The sequence below is a fragment of the Marmota monax genome, unplaced genomic scaffold, assembly GCF_021218885.2.
Source record: "Marmota monax isolate L192 unplaced genomic scaffold, Marmota_monax_Labrador192_F-V1.1 WCK01_AAM20220418_F8-fsc00160, whole genome shotgun sequence".
In the NCBI taxonomy this organism is placed as follows: domain Eukaryota; kingdom Metazoa; phylum Chordata; class Mammalia; order Rodentia; family Sciuridae; genus Marmota; species Marmota monax.
Window position 1 is genome coordinate 1,454,568 of NW_026694183.1, and position 17,643 is coordinate 1,472,210.

General features: G+C 53.7%; 1 protein-coding gene across 1 annotated transcript; it reads left to right on the plus strand.

Annotated features, from left to right (window-relative positions):
* Nucleotides 1-3,462: 3,462 nt before the first annotated feature.
* On the plus strand, nucleotides 3,463-7,704 carry LOC124107877 (kallikrein-14). Its single transcript, XM_046466156.2, has 5 exons — nucleotides 3,463-3,747; nucleotides 4,494-4,665; nucleotides 6,295-6,548; nucleotides 6,662-6,798; nucleotides 7,307-7,704. The coding sequence occupies exons 1-5, from the start codon at nucleotides 3,708-3,710 to the stop codon at nucleotides 7,457-7,459; spliced, it is 756 nt and encodes a 251-aa protein (XP_046322112.1). The 5' UTR covers nucleotides 3,463-3,707; the 3' UTR covers nucleotides 7,460-7,704.
* Nucleotides 7,705-17,643: the final 9,939 nt, after the last annotated feature.

Genomic DNA, 17,643 nt, shown 5'->3' on the forward strand with positions numbered 1-17,643 from the left:
ACCAGCTGGGCTTCCTTGTCCCTAGGGCGAGGGTCAGAGGGTAGCTGCCTGCCAAGGGGAAGGATAGGGTGGGTGCATTAAAATCCTGTTGGACACACACGTAAGCATGCAGATGCAGCCGGCAGGTCCCCGGGGACAGTACAGAGAAGTCCAGGGGCAGTTGTGAGAGCTGTATGCTGCCTCCTGTCCTTTCCAGCTGGGTGACCCTGGCCAAGGGACTTCCTCTCTCTCCACCTCAATCTCCCAGTCTGTAAAGTGGGGGGCAAGACAGAGCCTGCCGTACAGAGCCCGGACTTCCACGAGTCACTGCCTCCTTCTCCTGCTCCTTTGCAGCCACACTGGTCTCCTCGATGGTCCCCAAACCCGCCAGGCCCTCTCTACCTCAAGGCCTTTCCATTCACTTCTCCCTCTCATAAGCCCTAATAACTTGTAATATTATACTTACATTTCTCTTCTCTTTCTCCTAGAATACAAGGCAGGGATGTTTTGTTTTGTTTTGGTGTATTTTGTCACTACTCTTTCCCCAGTGCCTAGAACCATGAGGGATAGGTACATAGCAGGTGGTCAATAAATATTGGTTAAGAAGAGGGAGGGAGAGAAAAGAAAGGTGGGAGAGAGAGAAAGAGGAAGGAAGAGAAATAGGAAAAGGGGGAGGGAGGCAGGTAATACCAGACAGAACAGAGCCAGGTGAGCGGAGCAGACCGTACATTCAAGAGAATATTACTCAGCCTTGAAAAGGAAGGGCATTTGAAAGCTGCTGCAGCAGGGGTGAACCCCAGGACCTCGGGCTAAGAGACAGGCCAGACTCCAGGGGCCAACGTTCTCATATGAGGCGCCCAGGGGGTCAGGTTCCCAGGAATAGAAAGCAGGCACAGGGGCTGGAGTCGGAGGGATGTGATTATTCAATGGGTGCAGCGTGTGGCTGGTTGGTAGAAACGTTCTGAGGACGTGGACGCCCAGGACGGCGGCAGAACATAACCCTACTGAACTGCACTGAAGAAATGGTCAATTGGTAATTTTAGTGTACGTCTTACAATGATAAAAAAAAAAAATAGGAATTTCTTAGAAGTTTAAATATCAACGACAGGACTTCACGCAACTTCGGGACACCACTCTCCTGGTGTCTTCCCGGCTCTCCAGTCCCTCCTGCCTGGCTCGCCCAAAGCTGTGGGTCTCCCTTGGGTCGGGAGCCGCTCTGGTCCGCCGGGGACAGCAGGCAGGCGCTGTGCTCCACCTGCCCGCGGTCTGTGTAGGCGCCACACCCCATGCCCATTCTGACCACTCTTCTCTCCCTACTCAGAATCGCGACACCCCTCACCCTGCGCCCTCAGCGGGCAGCCCCCGCCCCTGCTGCTTCTGTCCTCATCCTCCTGCCAAAGACCCCTCCCACTCCCGCCACACACCACACCCCTCCCCGGAGGACCCCGGAGGACCCGCATCCGTCTGCAGACCCTGGAGCCTCTCCGTGGCTCTGGAGCTCCATCAGTCCCCTCCCGCACAGAGGACACCAGGAGTCTCCTGCTGCCCGGTCTCCTATCCCATGGGGTGTCCAGCTCCTGGAGGGCAGGGACTGTGGCCTTCACTCATCAGGTATCTATGGAGCACCCATGTCATGGCAAACAAGATTCTGCCGAGCAGCGGAGGGCAGTGGCAGGTGGATCCCCAGGAGTTTAGTCTGGAGGGAGAGGCTGGGGAACCTGGCAGTGACACGCCCAGCAGGGGCAGGCGGGTCCTTGGGCCCCACCACAGTTAGCTGAGCTTCCTTGGAGGCTGCATCCCCAGAGGTAGCCCAGGGGTCACCAGGGCCTGCTGCTAAGCAGGGTGTTCTCATTAGAAAGAGGAATTCTTTTTTGTCTTTAGCTGTCTGTTTTGAGATAATACGGTCCTGTGTCCTCTATGTGAAGTGGCACCTACAGGACAGAATTCCAAGTGCCCTCCCGACTTCTTCCAATGGCGCTCAATACCAAATCAGGAAATCTACAGCGTAGGTGTACGAATATGTGACAGCGAATCCTATCATCCTGTACTGTGATGTACCAGGAATTCAACCGTGGGTACCATATCGCTAACTGGACTACAGACTTTATTCCACGTCCATTGTTAAAATGCATCTTTGGCTGTGCGTGAACGAGCGTGCTCTCTTGCACATGCGTTGTCTTGTCACTTTATTGCCTGTGTAAGTTTGTGTAACCACCACCGCATCAAACCCAGAACCAGGTAGACTCCCAGGATCGTCTCTCTTCAGTGAGGGCCTTCTTCTGTCAATGCATCTCACTCTCCAGGACTTTCAGGACAGTTCAGGGGGAACACAAACGCGCTGATACACACAGACACCAGACCCAGAGATGCAGACAGGCCGCGGCCCCACCCAGGGTCAGCCAGGGAGAGTGCAGGCAGACAGCCTTCTGAGTCACTGCCTGCCTGGGCCTGGGGCTGGAGGCCAGAGACAAATTACATTCATTAGGGAATTTAAGAGGCTGGGGGAGGGGCTGAGGATGACAGGCCGCAGGATGCAGCCCCCAGCTCCAAGGGTCCCACCAGGTTGGGCCAGCCTCCTCCCTCCACCTCCCCCATCCGGGTCTATGACCGTCTCTGTGTCTCTGCCCACCTCACTTTGGGTCTCCCCAACCCTTGCAAAGTCCATACCACGGATCCCCAGTTCTTCCTGTCCCCAACATCTCATCCCGCCCCTCTCTAACCTGTTCTCCATCCACCCCTCCTTCTCCTAGTCCTCTAGCCCTGTCCCCCATCTGTGTCCCCTTCACCTGTGCGGCCTTTTTCTTCCTGTTATCACCACTTCCTCTGCCTGGGGCTCTTCCATCAGCACTGCTGCTCTCCTCTACCATCTCCAGGGCCTCCCTGCCTCCTGCACCCCTTCCCTGCCCCCACCCCTTCCCCCCTCCCTCAACCCCTTCCCCGCCTCCCCCCACCCCTTCTCTTTCCATCTGCCTCCCCCACCTGCCCAGCCACAGGGGTCTTCCTCTTCCTCCTCCATCTCTCTCCTCGGTCCCCCCTGCCTTCAGCATCCTCTCTCTGTCCCTGTATTTCTTGATGTCCTCTGTCCCTGCCTCTCAAGGCTTATTCCCATCCACTATGCAGCCTCACGCTCCTGGGGCAGCCTCTGTCCCTGTAGGTCTCAGCCCCTCCCAGCGGCTTCCTCCAGCCCCCCCACCCCGATTTCACCATCCCACCACCAAATCCTCGGCTGCCCGGGCTGGGAGCTCCCTGCCCACCCTGGCCCACCCTGCCCCGGGGTCCTTCTCAGCAGGGCGGTTCTCCCTAACAACTCTGGCTGCTTCTCTGGCCGGAGAGAGGAGGGAGGGAAGCAGGCAGTCCTGGAATGAAAACCAGGCAATTAAAAAAAAAAAAAAAACCTGTCAGAAGGGCGGTGGGGAACAGAGCCAGCCTCTCCACGGGGATAAAAGGCTCTGTGGCGTGACCGGGAAGAGACACCACCCCTGCTTCTGCTTGCCCTGTGCAGGAGGGACCTAGCCTGCTCAGCATCCTTCCTCCCTCCTGAGGAGCCCCTGGACCCGCCCTCTGGGGCTCTGGCCTCTCCCCTCTGCCCCTCTCCCCGTCTCTGGGGCCTCTGGGGGTCTTGGTGTGAGTGATCCTCCCGGCCGGGCCTCCCAGCCCTGAGTCTCTTGCAGCTCCTCCTCCTCTCCGTTTACGTCTGCACGTGCCAGGACCTGACCCTCAGGCCCAGAATGTTCCTTCTGCTGACAGCACTTCAGGTCTTGGCTGTAGGTAAGGGAAGAGTGGTTCCCTGGAGTCTGGGAAGCACTTAGGGAAGGGCTCTGGAGAAGCAGGAGGCTCGGGGCCTGGTGAGACGGGAAGAGGTGGTCTGGGGCCATGGCTGAGGCGCATGCGCACTGGAGGCCGAAGTTCCCAGCTGTAGAGATACTGGGAAGGGGTGGGAATGGGGAGAGAGGCAGGGATGGGAGGAGAGAAAACGAATAAGGAATTGGGGGAAACTCTAGGTCCTGAGTGGGTCCTATCAGCATGGGGGGCCATGGGGCTCTCCTTGGTCCAGTCAGGGAAGAAATGGCTTGTTGTCCCAGCACGGTGGAGGAGGGTAGGGCTGGTAGGTGCAGGGCAGGGTGCGTGGGGTCGGGGTGGAGGCGGGGCCACACTGGGCCGGAAGGTTGGGGAGAGACAGGGAGCCCCTGGACGTGTTCAGGAAGGACTGATGGCGGGGAGTGAAGGTGAGCCTCACTGATGGGGGATGGAGTCAAGGGTTGTGGGTGCAGGAGGAGGTAGCCATGGAAACTATAGACACTGTGGAGGAGATGTGGGGGAGAGGTCAGAAAACGCCCTGGTTGTGTTGGGGCAATAATGGGGACGATGCTGGACACACTGGGTGGGGCAGAAAGAATGAGTGACTCAGGGATTAGCTCGAAGGCAGGGGCTTTGTCGCTGGACAAGGTGCAGAGAAGTGGGGAGCCTTTGTCCAGCAGCCTTCCCCTCCCCACCCCACCCCTGCCCACTCCTAGGCCTGGCAAGGAGCCAAGGGGATGACAACAAGATCATCGGTGGCTACACGTGCATCCAGAACTCGCAGCCGTGGCAGGCCGCGCTGCTGGCCGGTGCCGGGCGCCGCTTTTTCTGTGGAGGGATCCTGTTGTCTGACCGCTGGGTCATCACCGCCGCGCACTGTGCCCGCCCGTGAGTGAGCCCCTGGCCCCTTCATGCCAAGTGCATTCAGAGTCGAGCACCTGAGCTCAGAACCCAGTTAGTAACCGGGTCCCAGCTTGGGGTCTAGAGAACACCCGAAAAGAAAGACAGCTCACAGTGTGGATTGAGCTCAGATGAGAGTCTAAGCCTCTACAATCATCTTTGAGCATCTAGAACCAGACTCCCCGGGCAGAGCAGTAGAGTACCTGGCTGCGGGGTGGGGGGATTGAGAGGTTAAGGGGAGGTCCATCCCCCAGAATCCAGCCCTGTTCCCTTAACCCAGGGGTCCAGGCCCCCATCCCCCTTCTCTTAGACCTGAGTTTAAATACCAGAATGCAGACCCAACCCATAAGAGCCCAGAGCCCCTCCCAGATCTCGGGCCAGAGCTAAGAACCCAAACCCCAACCTTGAAGTCCAAGTGCAGGCTAAAGCTCAGTAGCCTACAAAGCAGATGAATGGCATACACTGAAGTTCAATCTAGAACCTAGAGATAGAGCCCAGCGCCAAGTCTAGGACACGACGCTCAGAGTGAGAGCCAGCCTCTGGAACCTGGTATCCCGGTGGTCATTTAGAGCCCCTCTTGAGGTGGATGGCTCAGGCCAAATCTATAAGCAAAGGCCCAGGCTATAATCTGTCATTCAGAGCCTGGCCTAGATTCTAGGGTTCAGAGCAGCCTGGGATGCGGCTCAGTGGTAGAGAGCTTGACTAGCATGCACAAGAGCCTGGGTTCCATCCCTAGTACTGCAAAAAAATAAAAAGTTCAGACCAATATTTAGACCCCTGAGCCCCAGCAGAGCATGGAGCTCAAGTCGTCGTTTCAAACCCAGTCATGAACAAGAGCTTAACCCAGAACCCAGCACTCAAACCAGAGTTCAGAATCTGTTAGCTCAGGTCACATTGCTAAACATGGAACCCTCAGCCCGAAAGCTCACATCAGAACCTGAAAGTGTGCTGTCTTCAGAATTGATGCCGAATCCTGATCGTAGGCCAGAGTCAAAACCCAAGCTCTCAGGACCCCAGAGTCCGGGCTGGATTAGGATGAACCTGCTCCAGCATATCCATCCTGACTTAGAGCCCAGAACCATGACCTGGGGTCTCATCAAGGCCTCAGAGCGTAGAACCCTGCACAGACCCTGGGACAGAGCCGGGAACTCCAGTCACCACCTTATACCCAAGCCAAGAGCCAGAGCACAGCTCAGGGGAAGAGGGACGGCAAGTAAGGATGGCCTAAAAGAGATGCCGGGGGCCGGGCAAGGCAGTGCATGCCTGTAATCCCAGCAACTCAGGAGGCTAAGGCAGGAGGATCACAGGTTCAAGGCCAGCCTCAGCAACTTAGTGAGGCCCTAAGCAACTTAGGGAGACTTTGTCTCAAAATAGAAAATAAAGGAGGCTGAGGATGAGGCTCGATGGTTGAACACACCTGGGTTCAATGCCTGCTACCCAAAGAGAGAGGGCGGGGGAATGCCCAAAACAAGAAAAAGGATAAGAAAATGTTCAGCCTGCAGTTAGAGGGGAGCAAGTTAGACTTAGGGAAAACGTCACCTGGGGTGGGGTGGGCTGGAGGCAGGAGGAGGCCGAGGCCCACCGTAAGCTGCCTTACTCTGGGGGGTCACGGGCCAGGATCCTTCAGGTGTCCCTGGGCAAGCACAACCTGAGGAGGTGGGAGGCTACCCAGCAGGTGCTGCGCGTGACGCGCCAGGTGCCACACCCTGGCTACCGCTCCCGGACCCACGAGAATGACCTGATGCTGCTGAGGCTAGAGAAGCCCGCACGGCTCGGGAGGGCAGTGAGGCCCATCCCCGTGGCCCAGTCCTGCGCCAGCCCTGGGACTTCCTGCCGTGTGTCAGGCTGGGGCACCACCTCCAGCCCCGAGGGTAAGGACACCTGCACCCTGGGAGGAGGACCAGGGCCTGGGCTCCCGGGCCTGAGGGAGGAAGGCTGGGCCCGGAGCCCGGTCTTACTGGGTCTTCCTGCTCGATGCCCGCAGTCAGGTACCCCACGGTGCTGCAGTGCGTGAACGTGGACATCTCCTCAGACCAGCAGTGCCGGAAGGCCTATCCCGGAGCCATCACCTCGGGCATGGTGTGTGCCGGGGTCCCCCAGGGCGGGAAGGACTCCTGTCAGGTGAGGCCCCGGGTGTGGGCGGGGGGAGGGGGTTGCTTGGAGCTGCCTCTTTAGGACCAAAGAATCTTGGTAGCCAGGTTGTCTGGGGAGGGGCTGCGAGAGCCGGGACCCTGCCTCCTAGCCCTGCACCCCTCCATGCCTGAGTCTCCTCATCAGTAAATGGGGGTGACCCCCTTCAGGGTGGTTGGTGAAACTGGACACGGGCGTCGTGGGAAGCGGCCGGGGTGCACAGCAGTGCCACACACAGGGTTTGGGGAGCACCGGCCTCGAACCATCTGAGTGGGCAGAGACGGCAGGGCTGAGGAGAGAGACAGTTTTGTGGAGACAGAGCAAAGATGGAGAGGGCCCTGTGACCACCAAGGCCCCCAGGCCAGCCCAGGGCTGGGTGGAGACGTGCAGGACCCCGGGAGGAGGGAGGCAAGTGCCCCTGGCCTGTCCCCTGAGCAGGGCTGGACCGTGGGCAGCTCAGCCGCCTCCCTCCCCACCACATCTCTGTCCCTCCCCTCAGGGTGACTCTGGGGGACCCCTGGTATGTGGAGAGCAGCTCCAGGGCCTCGTGTCCTGGGGGATGGAGCACTGCGGCCGGCCCGGGTACCCAGGTGTCTACACCAACCTCTGCAAGTACCAAAACTGGATCCGGGAAACGATTCGGGGCGGTTGATCGTCCACGTGACAGTTCCTCAGCTGCCCCAAGAGCCTCCCCAGCCCCTGCTGCCTCAGGCCCAGGACCCCAGCTCCCTGACTCTTAGCTGAACTCCAGCCTCCTGCTTCCAGAGCAGGGCTTCAGGTGTCCCCCACCCCAGGACTCCCTCAGGCACAGGGGGCAGGGACACAAGCATCGGGCTGGCGTCCTATTTCAAAGAGACAACTGTCAAAACTCTCAGTGTCTCTAAAACCCAAAAAAACGACAACAATAAAAACAGAATAATCCCAGATTTCACTCATCCTTCATTTAGTTCATGTGAGAAACAAGGACACAGTGGGCCACATGGGGGGGGGGCTGGTACCTGGGGGTCTGCTCTGGTATCTAGGCGATGCCCCAGCACTGCCTCCCCCCTCAGCCTCCTCTCCAGAGCTGCTGAGGCCAGCACGAGGAATCAGGTTTCCCAGAAGCTGGCCACACACACCAGCCCTCCTGCTGCAAGGTCTCAGGTGTGCAGAGCTGGGCGCGTCACACCCCTGAGGTCAAGGTCTGGCAAAGCCCTCCTCTCGTGTTTTAAAGTTGTTTCTGCCCTTCCTCCCCATCTCCACAGTCCTCCTCCCCAAAGGGACGACACAGCAGCCTCAAATTCCATGCATCCTGGGAAAGCACGCAGGGTCACGTTGAACATGACGTCCATGACCCCATTGTGTTAGGGTCTCATTCTCTTTCTTACTTTCACCCCTTGATGACTATTTATTGCACACACACCTACCCCGTCCGAGGTGCTCATCCATTTACTGGGTGCCTGTGGTATACCGGGCATGGTCTTGGGAGCTGGAGGTTGAGTGGGAGCCCGCATTCTAGAAGGCACGACAGGCCAGAAACAGTAAAGTAAAAATAAAGCAGAGTTCCTGTGAGTGAAAAGGCCCTTAACCTTGGACGGGGTGGCAGGCCCCAGGTGCACCAGAGCCAGCGCCTACCTGCTACTATAGCCCACTGGAGAGTGTTCAGGAATTTCCAGAGCCAGCTGCTACATACAGCCATTCTTAAAAACTGAGTTACATAAACTTAAAATTGGGTGATTTGTTAAATGAAGTCAACAACCACAGCATCTGTCCCTAATTATTCAAACGAATATTTGTGGCGCTGGGGTGGCTCAAGCGGTAGCGCGCTCGCCTGGCATGCATGCAGCCCGGCTTCGATCCTCAGCACCACATACCAACAAAGATGTTGTGTCCGCCGAGAACTAAAAAATAAATATTAAAAAAAAAAATTAAAAAAAAAACGAATATCTGTGATCTGGGGTCATTTCTGTCCATGGTTCTACATTGGTGCTGATGAGCTTCGACATTTCTCTTCCCAACTCTGTGTCCAGTGAGGCCCCATTGGTAGATCAATGGCAACCACAGTGTATTCACACCACAGAGGCTGGCCAAGGCACGCGTGTGCGCGCGCGCACACACACACACACACACACAGAGGCTTTTATTGTTCCTCGGGGAGCCATTGCTAAGCCCTGGCCCCTGGAACCTGGACGGGTCTGCCCAGAATGTGTCTTAGTGTCTGTCTTCTCTAAATTCTGTGTTCGGATCCTACAGAGTTCAGATACACTACAATGTCACTCTAGCCTCATGTTCTGTGGGAGATGGCAGGGACTGGGGAGCTCTGAGGTGGCAGGCCTGGGACCTGCTCACTGCAGCTGCACAAAAGATGGCCAGGATGGACCAGAGCCCCACCCGTGTTCCTCCCCGGCCCTCCAGTCTCTGTAGGTGCTGTTCTCAGTGCCTGATTGACTCATTAGTCTCCACACTTAAGTGAGGTCGTGCAGTGACTGTCTTTCTGCATCTGGCTCACTTCCCTTAGGGTAAAGTCCTCCAGTCCACCCGTGTCATCACAAGAACGACCCTCTTCAATTCACACGCATTACCCTTTGTGCACTCAGTGCTCAGCAGACACCAAGGTGGCTTCTGTATCGTGGCTCTTGTGGAGGATGCCACCGTGAACACAGGAGTGCAGATCTCTGACATATGGAGACTTTACTTCCTTTGGCTGTGTACCCAGGAGAGGGGCTGCGGAATCACGGGGTGGCTCTGTGTTTACGTTTTTGAAGAGCCTCAGACTATTTCTATAAGTTCTTACAAGAGTGCAGGGTGGGTCATCTCTTGAGGTGATATCTCAATGTGCCTCAGCCTGATGATTAGTTGGTGACACTGAGCACCTTTTTATATATCTCTTGGCCATTCACACCTTTTGAGAAATGTCTATTCAGGTCCCATTTTTTATTGGATTTCTTGTGATCTTGCTATTGGGTTCCTTTACTATATATTTGGATATTAACTCTTCATCTGATGTATAATCTGCAAATATTCTCTCCCACTCCGTAGGTGGGGGGAAATCACTCCTGATTGTTCCCCTTGCTACATAAAAGCTTTTTAGTTTGATGTGATTACTCATCTTTTTTTCCATTGCTGGTGATTTGGGGGTCACATTCAAATGCCAAGAAGTTTCCCCCTGTGTTTTCTTCTGGTGGTTTTAGAGTTTCAGGTCTTATGTTAAAGTCCTTAATCCATTGTTTTTTGTGTATGGTGTGAGGCAGGGATCCAATTTCATTCTCCATGTGGACATTCGGTTTTCCCAGCAGCGCTCTTTGGGGACTGTCCTTTCTGCACTATGTGTCCTTGGCATCTTTCTTGGAGATAACTTGGCAGTGAATGCCTGAAGGAGGGAAGTGTAGGTGAGGAGTCACACTGAAGTGGTAAATAGAGTAGTGTTCAGACTTCACCAAAGGCTCTTTTAAACAAGAAGAGCCATTTGTCCTTCTCATTTATTGCTTCTCACTGTCCAGAGTCTTCCAGGCTCTCTACTCTGTTCCCTGGCTCTGCACGTCTGACTTCATGCTGATATGATGCTGTTTTGATTACGTGGCTGTATGGTAGATTTTGAGATCAGGCACCGTGATGCCTATAGTTTTGTGCTTCTTGCTCAAGATTGCTTTGGATATCCAATTATGTTTGTGTTTCCATGAGTTTTAGAATTATTTCTTTTTCTATTTCTGTGAAAAATGCCACTGGGTTGATAGGGAGGGGTTGCGTTAAACCTGTAGACCACTCTGTTCAGTAAGGACATTTTAACAATGCTATTTCCTCCAGTCCGTGAACATGGGATATCTTCACATTGACTTGTGTCATCTTCAATTTCTTCAATGTTTTATAGTTTTCAGTGCACAGATCTTTCACCTACTTGGTTGAATTTATTTCTAGGTATTTTATTATTTCTGATGCTATTATCAATGGGATTGTCTTCTTAATCTTTCTCCGATAGTTTGTTGTTAGTATATAAGAAACACAAGTGAATGTTTGTATGTTGATTTGGTATCCTGCCACTGAACTACATTCATTTACTAGTTCTTAAGATTTTTTTTTTTTTTTTGGTGGACTCCTCAGGGTTTTCTATATAAAAGATCATGTCATCTGAAAACAGACAATTTCATTTCTTCCTTTCAGGTTTGAATATCTGATTGCTCTGCCCAGGACTGCCCCGACGATGTTGAATAGAAATACCGACAGTGGAGGGAGGGTGAAGCTCAGGGGTAGACTGTGGGCCTAGCGTTCATGAAGCCCTGGTTTGATTCCCAGCACCACAAAAAAGAGAGGAAGGAAGGAAGGAAGGAAGGAAGGAAGGAAAGGAGGGATGGAGGGAAGAAAAGCAAGGAGGTAGTTGCAGTGGGAGTCCTTGTTCTGATCTCAGAGCACGGGGTGCGTTAGCTGGGGGCTGGTCACACACGGCCTTCTGTATGTGAAGTGCATTACTCCTATACGTCATTCATCAAGGGTCTTTATTTTGAAAGGATTTTGTGTTACGTCAAGTGATTTTTCTGCATCTAGTGAGACGATTGCATTATTTTGCCCGTCATTCGGCTAATGGAGCACATCACATTTTTTAATACACTGAGCCCTTCTTGCTCCCAGGGATAAATCTCACTTAGTCAGGGTGTTATGAGCTTTTCATTATCTCTTTAATTCTGCTTCCCAGTATTTTGCTGACGACTTTGCATCTATGTTTACCAGGGATAATGGCCTATAATATTCTTGTCTTACGGTGTCCGCGCCTAGGTTTATGGAGGATGCGCCCTCTGTGTCAAGGCAACACACACACATACTGTGACTCCACATGTGGCAGCCATACAAGCTCTGTGGGAGAAAGGAGTCAGAAGAACCTTCATAGCTGGGTAGCCTCAGCCCTGACGAGATGATTCAGCCCATGCCGTAATAATCTGCCTGCATCCTTCTATAAAACGAAGTGAAAGTAGTTTAATGCAATTTCCAACTCACCAACCCAGCTGTGGTGGTTGAATACCATATTTTATTGATTCCAAGATGTACATTCTGTCCACATTTTAATACCTTTGGAATTGGGTGGCACCTCACAACTGGTTGAGCACCAGGTAATGACACCATGTCATAATTTAACTAGCAGCTCCTTTTTCTTAGTAGTGTATAAACTAATACATCAAATGAGATCAACAGTCCTCTTGTATTCAGTGTAACAGGGCATGAAGGGAGGGAAGTGTAGGAGAGGAGTCACACTGAAGTAGTAAAAACATAGTGTTCAGACTTCCCCAAATGCTCTTTTAAACAAAAGGAGCCATTTGTCCATCTCATTTATTGCTTCTTACTGTCCAGAGTCTTCCAGACATGTGCTGACCAATATGGTGCCCATTAGATATATCATATGGTTATTTAATTTTTAATTAAAATTAGAACCATTTTAAAATGTGATTTCTTAGTCATACTTGCTGAGGTGCTCAGAAACCATATGTGGTCATTGGCTGCCAGTACAGATGCAGACTATCTCCATCATGTCTGAAAGTTCTATTGGATGAGACGGCTCAAGGTTATACCCTTACTTCTCCCAGTGTGGTCCAGGAAACAGCATCATGGGATTTCTGGAGCTTATAAGGAATGCAGAGTCTTGGACCTCAGTCCAGGTCAACTAAATCAGTGTGCATCATAACAAGATCCCCAGAGGATTCCATGCATGGTAAAGTTTGAGAGGCATCATTCCATAGTGTACATCCACCATGTTTAATGACCCAATCCCCAGCGATGGACACCTAAGCTCCCTCGACTACCAGAGCAACAGGGAAGAGAATATTTTCTAACCTGCCACCAGTGTACCTATAGAAGACTCTGGAATGTGCACAGAGGAAAGAGCCAAAAGACCTGCCTTTAATCAGTTTTGCCAAATACTGGCAGTGGTATTTTTAAATCTAGGAAACAAAGATTCCTCTCTTCCTACACCCTCCACGACGTCTGTAGTTCATGAAATCATTCAGAAAATAGTAATTGAATCCTACTGTGTGCCAGGTATGGTTCTAGGAATAAAACGGTTGAACACGTCTGCTGTCTACGCGCTCACATTCTAGAGGGAAGGCAAGAAATCAATGGATAAGTAAAACATAAAGTCTGAGAGACGAGGGTAAGTACCTCAGAGGAAAAGAGAGGATAAAGAATGTCAGAGATGAGCTGCGGTTTGATGTTGGTGGTTACACAGGCCAGTAGGCCTTGGTGGCCAAACTCCACACATTATTAAAAAAGGTTTGGCCCCTGCTTGGATTCTGGGAGATAAACTGTGAATCCTCGGAATATCCTGCCTAATAACTGCGTCTTGTTTAACTTGGGGCCTTTGGCCATGCCAGGAAATCCACACAGATTTACAGTGGGGACATAGATGTTGTGTCAGTCTGACCTCCAGAGAACCTGGATACTACAGTCAGCCGGGTAGACGGGCAGCCCCCAGTGAGAAAACCCTGGACACCAAGGCCCGGCTGAGCCCCTGTGGGCAGCACTCTGCACCATTACGCAGCATCGCTGGGAGAGCGAAGAACTGCCCACGTGACCACCAGGGCAGGACAAGTGGGAGTTCATGCCTAGTCATTCCTGGACTCTGCCCCATGCAGCTTTTCCTTTGTGGATTGATTGGTTGATGAATCGATCGATCGATTGATCGATTTTGTGGTACTAGGGATGAGAACCAGGGCCTCGCACGTGCTAGGCAAGCCCCCTACCGCTGCGCCCCATCCCCAAGCCCCTTGGCTGATTTTAACTGTATCTTTTCACCACAACAAACCAAAACCATGAGTATAACAGGTTTTTTCTGAGCTCTGTGATTCCTTCTAGCAAATCGTTGAAACTGTTCTGGGGACCCCTGACCACAGTGGTCAGAGTCTTCATGGAGACGATGACAAGAAGAAGCCATGTGGGCCCCAGGTACGAAAGTTCCAAGATGGGGCGTGCCTGGCATGAGAGGGCAGGAGGGGAGGAAGGGTAGACGGTGACATCGGGAGTATTGGGGCCAGATGCCGCCGTAAGGAGACGCGACTGTCATCACAAGTGGAGGATTTTGAGAACAGCAGTGACCTGCTCTGACTGGCATTTTACAAGGCCACACTAACTGCTCTGCTGAAAATAAAATATGGGAAGATGGGGACAGGAGCCCAGAGACCCAACAGGAGACATGTGGGGATCCAGCCTGCGGGGCGAGGGTAGTCGGAAGGGGACAAGGATGGACCATGGGGAGCAACGGTTCCACCCTGGACCTGTCTTGGAGGTGGAGCCAACAGGACTTAGTAACAATATGGATTGGGGACACGAGAAGAGGAACTCAAGGGTGCGACCAAGATGTTTGGCCAAGTTGAAAACATGGCGTGACCCTCTCCTGGCAAGACCAAGGCCACAAGGAACGCACGTCTGGCCCTTGAGGGGTGGAGGACCGAGGTCCGGTTTTGAGCATGGAGATGTTGAGCAGGCAGCTGGACATGAAGTTCAAGAGAAGGTCTGTCTGGAGACCTTAAGTTTGGGAGTCGTCAGCAGGTGATGGCATTTAAAGCCACGGGACCAGATGAGATCACTGAGGGAGTCAGCGAGGACCGAAGAGAGAAGAGGCCCAGGAGCCAGCACTGGGGCGCCCCGCCAGGTGGAAAGGGGACCCGGAGACACCAGCGCCAGGCACCCAGGAGGAGCAGCCGGTGAACTGGGAGGAAAAGAGCAGCTCTCTGGGGGAGCAGGCAGGGAGCCAGGGGCTAAGCTGCTGATCCTCAAGTAAGAGGAACCCCCAAGCGCTGGCCGTCGGACTCAGCAGCCCGGAGGCCGCCTGTGCCCTTCACAGGGTACGGCTGCTAGAGCCCCCAGAGAGCGGCCTCAAGGGAGGAACGGGGGAGAGGACTGCAGCCAGGGCGTGTGGCCAACTGTCAGGAGGAGAGCAGCCCAGAGCAGAGCAGGCATGAGGGCAGAGAGAAGGCGATCCTTTTTTTTAATGGTGATTATTGTCCTTTGGGTGAAATGTGGGAGGAATCGTAGCATGTTTCTGTGGGGACAACTCACGAGGGAAGAAAATAATTGGTGACACTAGCAGGAGGGAGGACTTGCTAGGAACCAGGCTGGCACGAGGCCCCGGAAAGGTCAGGAGGGACGGACACCCAGCGAGGCGGAGGGGCTCCCTCCGTGGCAGGGGCGCAGGCTGGTCACCTAGAGAAAGGAGAGGAGGCAGAGGACGTGGGCACAGGTGTGAGGGGTGGCCAGACAGACTCTTCTGACTTTTGCTATTCTCATGGGAGAAGAGTGGCCAGTGGCTGCACTGGGACAAGTGGTGACGGCGTTGGCATCCCGAGGGACACCACAAACCCAGCTCTACAGAAGAATGCATTGGTCTCTGACCTTGTGCCTCCATCCCTCCAAGAATCTGCTGTCCCCCGGTTCTCTGCCTTCCACGCTCTGTGCTGCTGTCTGTCTGGGTGTCTCTGTCTGTCTGTCCTCTCCCGGTGGCCCTGTTTATCCTTCCTGTCTCTCTTTGTCTCCCCTCCCTCCATGTTTGCATGGGGGCCCCTCCTCTGGGCCTGGGTGTGGGGCTGACTTTCTGGACCCAGGCAACAATTCCAACCAGAACTTCCAGTTTCTGCTTGACAAAGAATCCATTCTGAAGCCAAGCTAGGGTGGGGCCTCCTCAGGGAACCTCAGGCTGCCTCCATCTCCGGCTTCTCACTTGTGGCCCTCGGCTGAGGCCAGGCTCCATTCTAAGCACCTGCAGATATTAACTCATTTAACCCTTCTCTAGGAGGTAGGTGCTATGCATGGTGCCGCTTAACAAATGGGGACACTGAGGCCCAGAACAGCCACCTCATCTGCACTCAGGAGCTCCACTAGGAACTCTGCCTCTTTTTCTAGTCCTTCTTCCTCCAGCCCTGCTCCCTCTACACCTGGATCTGTGAGAAGCGTACCTGGATTTGGTCCAGTTCCTGTGTGACTTTCAGCTGTGGGCTCCTCTCACCTTGTTAATCAAGTGAGGAGGTGGAAGGAACCCAGCCCTCGGTGGGTCCATGACCTAACTTCAACGCCAGCCAGCCAACCTGAGTCCTGCCAATCATAACCCCTAATATCAACAGTGACCTGGCACTCACCCCTCAGCAAATGCCAAAGCCAGCCGCCCCCACTCCAGGCTCCAGTCCCTCCCAATGAGAAAGCTTCTCTGGAAGTCTGGACCCAGGCCACAAGAGGGCACAGGTACCCCGACTTCCCACACAGCGTGTCACCTCACTTCACCTGGCATCCTCCCTCCTGCCACCCCACCTGACCCCAACTCTCAGAAGGAATGAGCTCAGCACCCACTCAAGGCCCTGCCCTGCCCTGTGGGGTGGAGGAAGTCCAGGGTGTGGAGGACAGTAGCCTTTCCGTCACCTTCAGAAGTCACAGCTCTGACCCAGGCCCCTACACAGGCACCACAACCTACCCGGGGGGACAACTCCCTGTCTATCCTCATCCCCGCTGGACACCCACAGCCCAAGATCAACCACCTCAACACCTCCCCATCCAGGACCTCAGCCTCCGCCCCAAATCCAGCCCCGACCAACAGACCCCATCAACAGCACTATCCCCTGTCCTCCCATCTACAGCCCAATCCTATCCCCAAAGTCAACTCTAGAACCACCTACAGCCCCAACCATTCTCACCCAGTGGCCATTCTCCCCCCAGACCTGTGGCATTCCAGGGCTGACCCCCAGACCCACCAGAAGCCTAATCCAGACTTTCTTCCTAGTGAAAGACTTTGAAAGAGACCCAACAGGTATCTCCCTTAGAAAACTAAGTGGGTTACCTGGTTTTGTGGGTACCTGGTTTTCTGCATCTTTTACTGCCTCTGAGCTACTGTGCAACTTCCAGTTGCAGATAGCTGATAGCAACACAAAGAATTCCTGTCCCAAACCATGCAAACGAACTTCATCCTGTAGAAGTACCACTAATCACCCTCCTCCCCTCCACGCCACGTGCAATAAGCCACTTTCATGTCTCTATAAATTCATTTCACACTCCTAATCCCCCAGATGTGTAACATCTTTGCTGGTTAGTCACTTATTAATGAGTCAAAATATAGTTTTTGTTTGACATGTTCATTTTGTATCTGTTTCATGTTCCTAGTTACTCCTTTTTTAAAGAGTATCTTTCCATCGCCACATCCCGTGTGTGACTCCCCAGTTTGGGCGGGATCCCCTTCTGCCATTTGTCTCTGCCCTTGATTTCCATGATGACAACACTGCCAGCTCTCTCTTTCCAAACTTCACCTGGTCCCCATCCTTGGCTTTTGTCCAAATCCTGACGACACCTCCATCCTTCTTAATCCCTAATCCTGCCCCCTCCGCCCCCCTGGGATTAACTCACAACCCCACCCCACCACAGTTCCTGGAGCCGCCTACTCATCCCCAAACACCACCCCTTCCTCCTTCCTCTTCCCCACCCCCATCCCAGCCCCAGAGCCTCAGGATTTCTGCTGCTCTCTCTCCACCTACCTTTCATGGACTCCCTCACCCCATCCCACGGCTCCTAAAAGGCCATTTATTCAAAATGGCTTTCCCAGGCCCAGTCCCTGCCCCCGTGCAAGCCCAAGGGCAGTTGACTTTCTACCCATCTAACCCATGAGTCCTTGTGCCTGATGGCTGTGGGCATGTCTTGGGGAGGGGCCGACAGAATAAATAAGGCCATCTCTGTGCATTTCAGAGAAAAAGGGGCTGGAGACACCGGGAATTGCAATCTGATGTGTTGGGTTTGCTGTTGAGAGACAAGCGGGGGTGAAGCTGGCCATGGGATCGGGGCTGAGGGACAGACCAGAGGTGGAGGGTGCAGGGTGTGGTTAACCGGGGTCGAGATTTGGAAGTA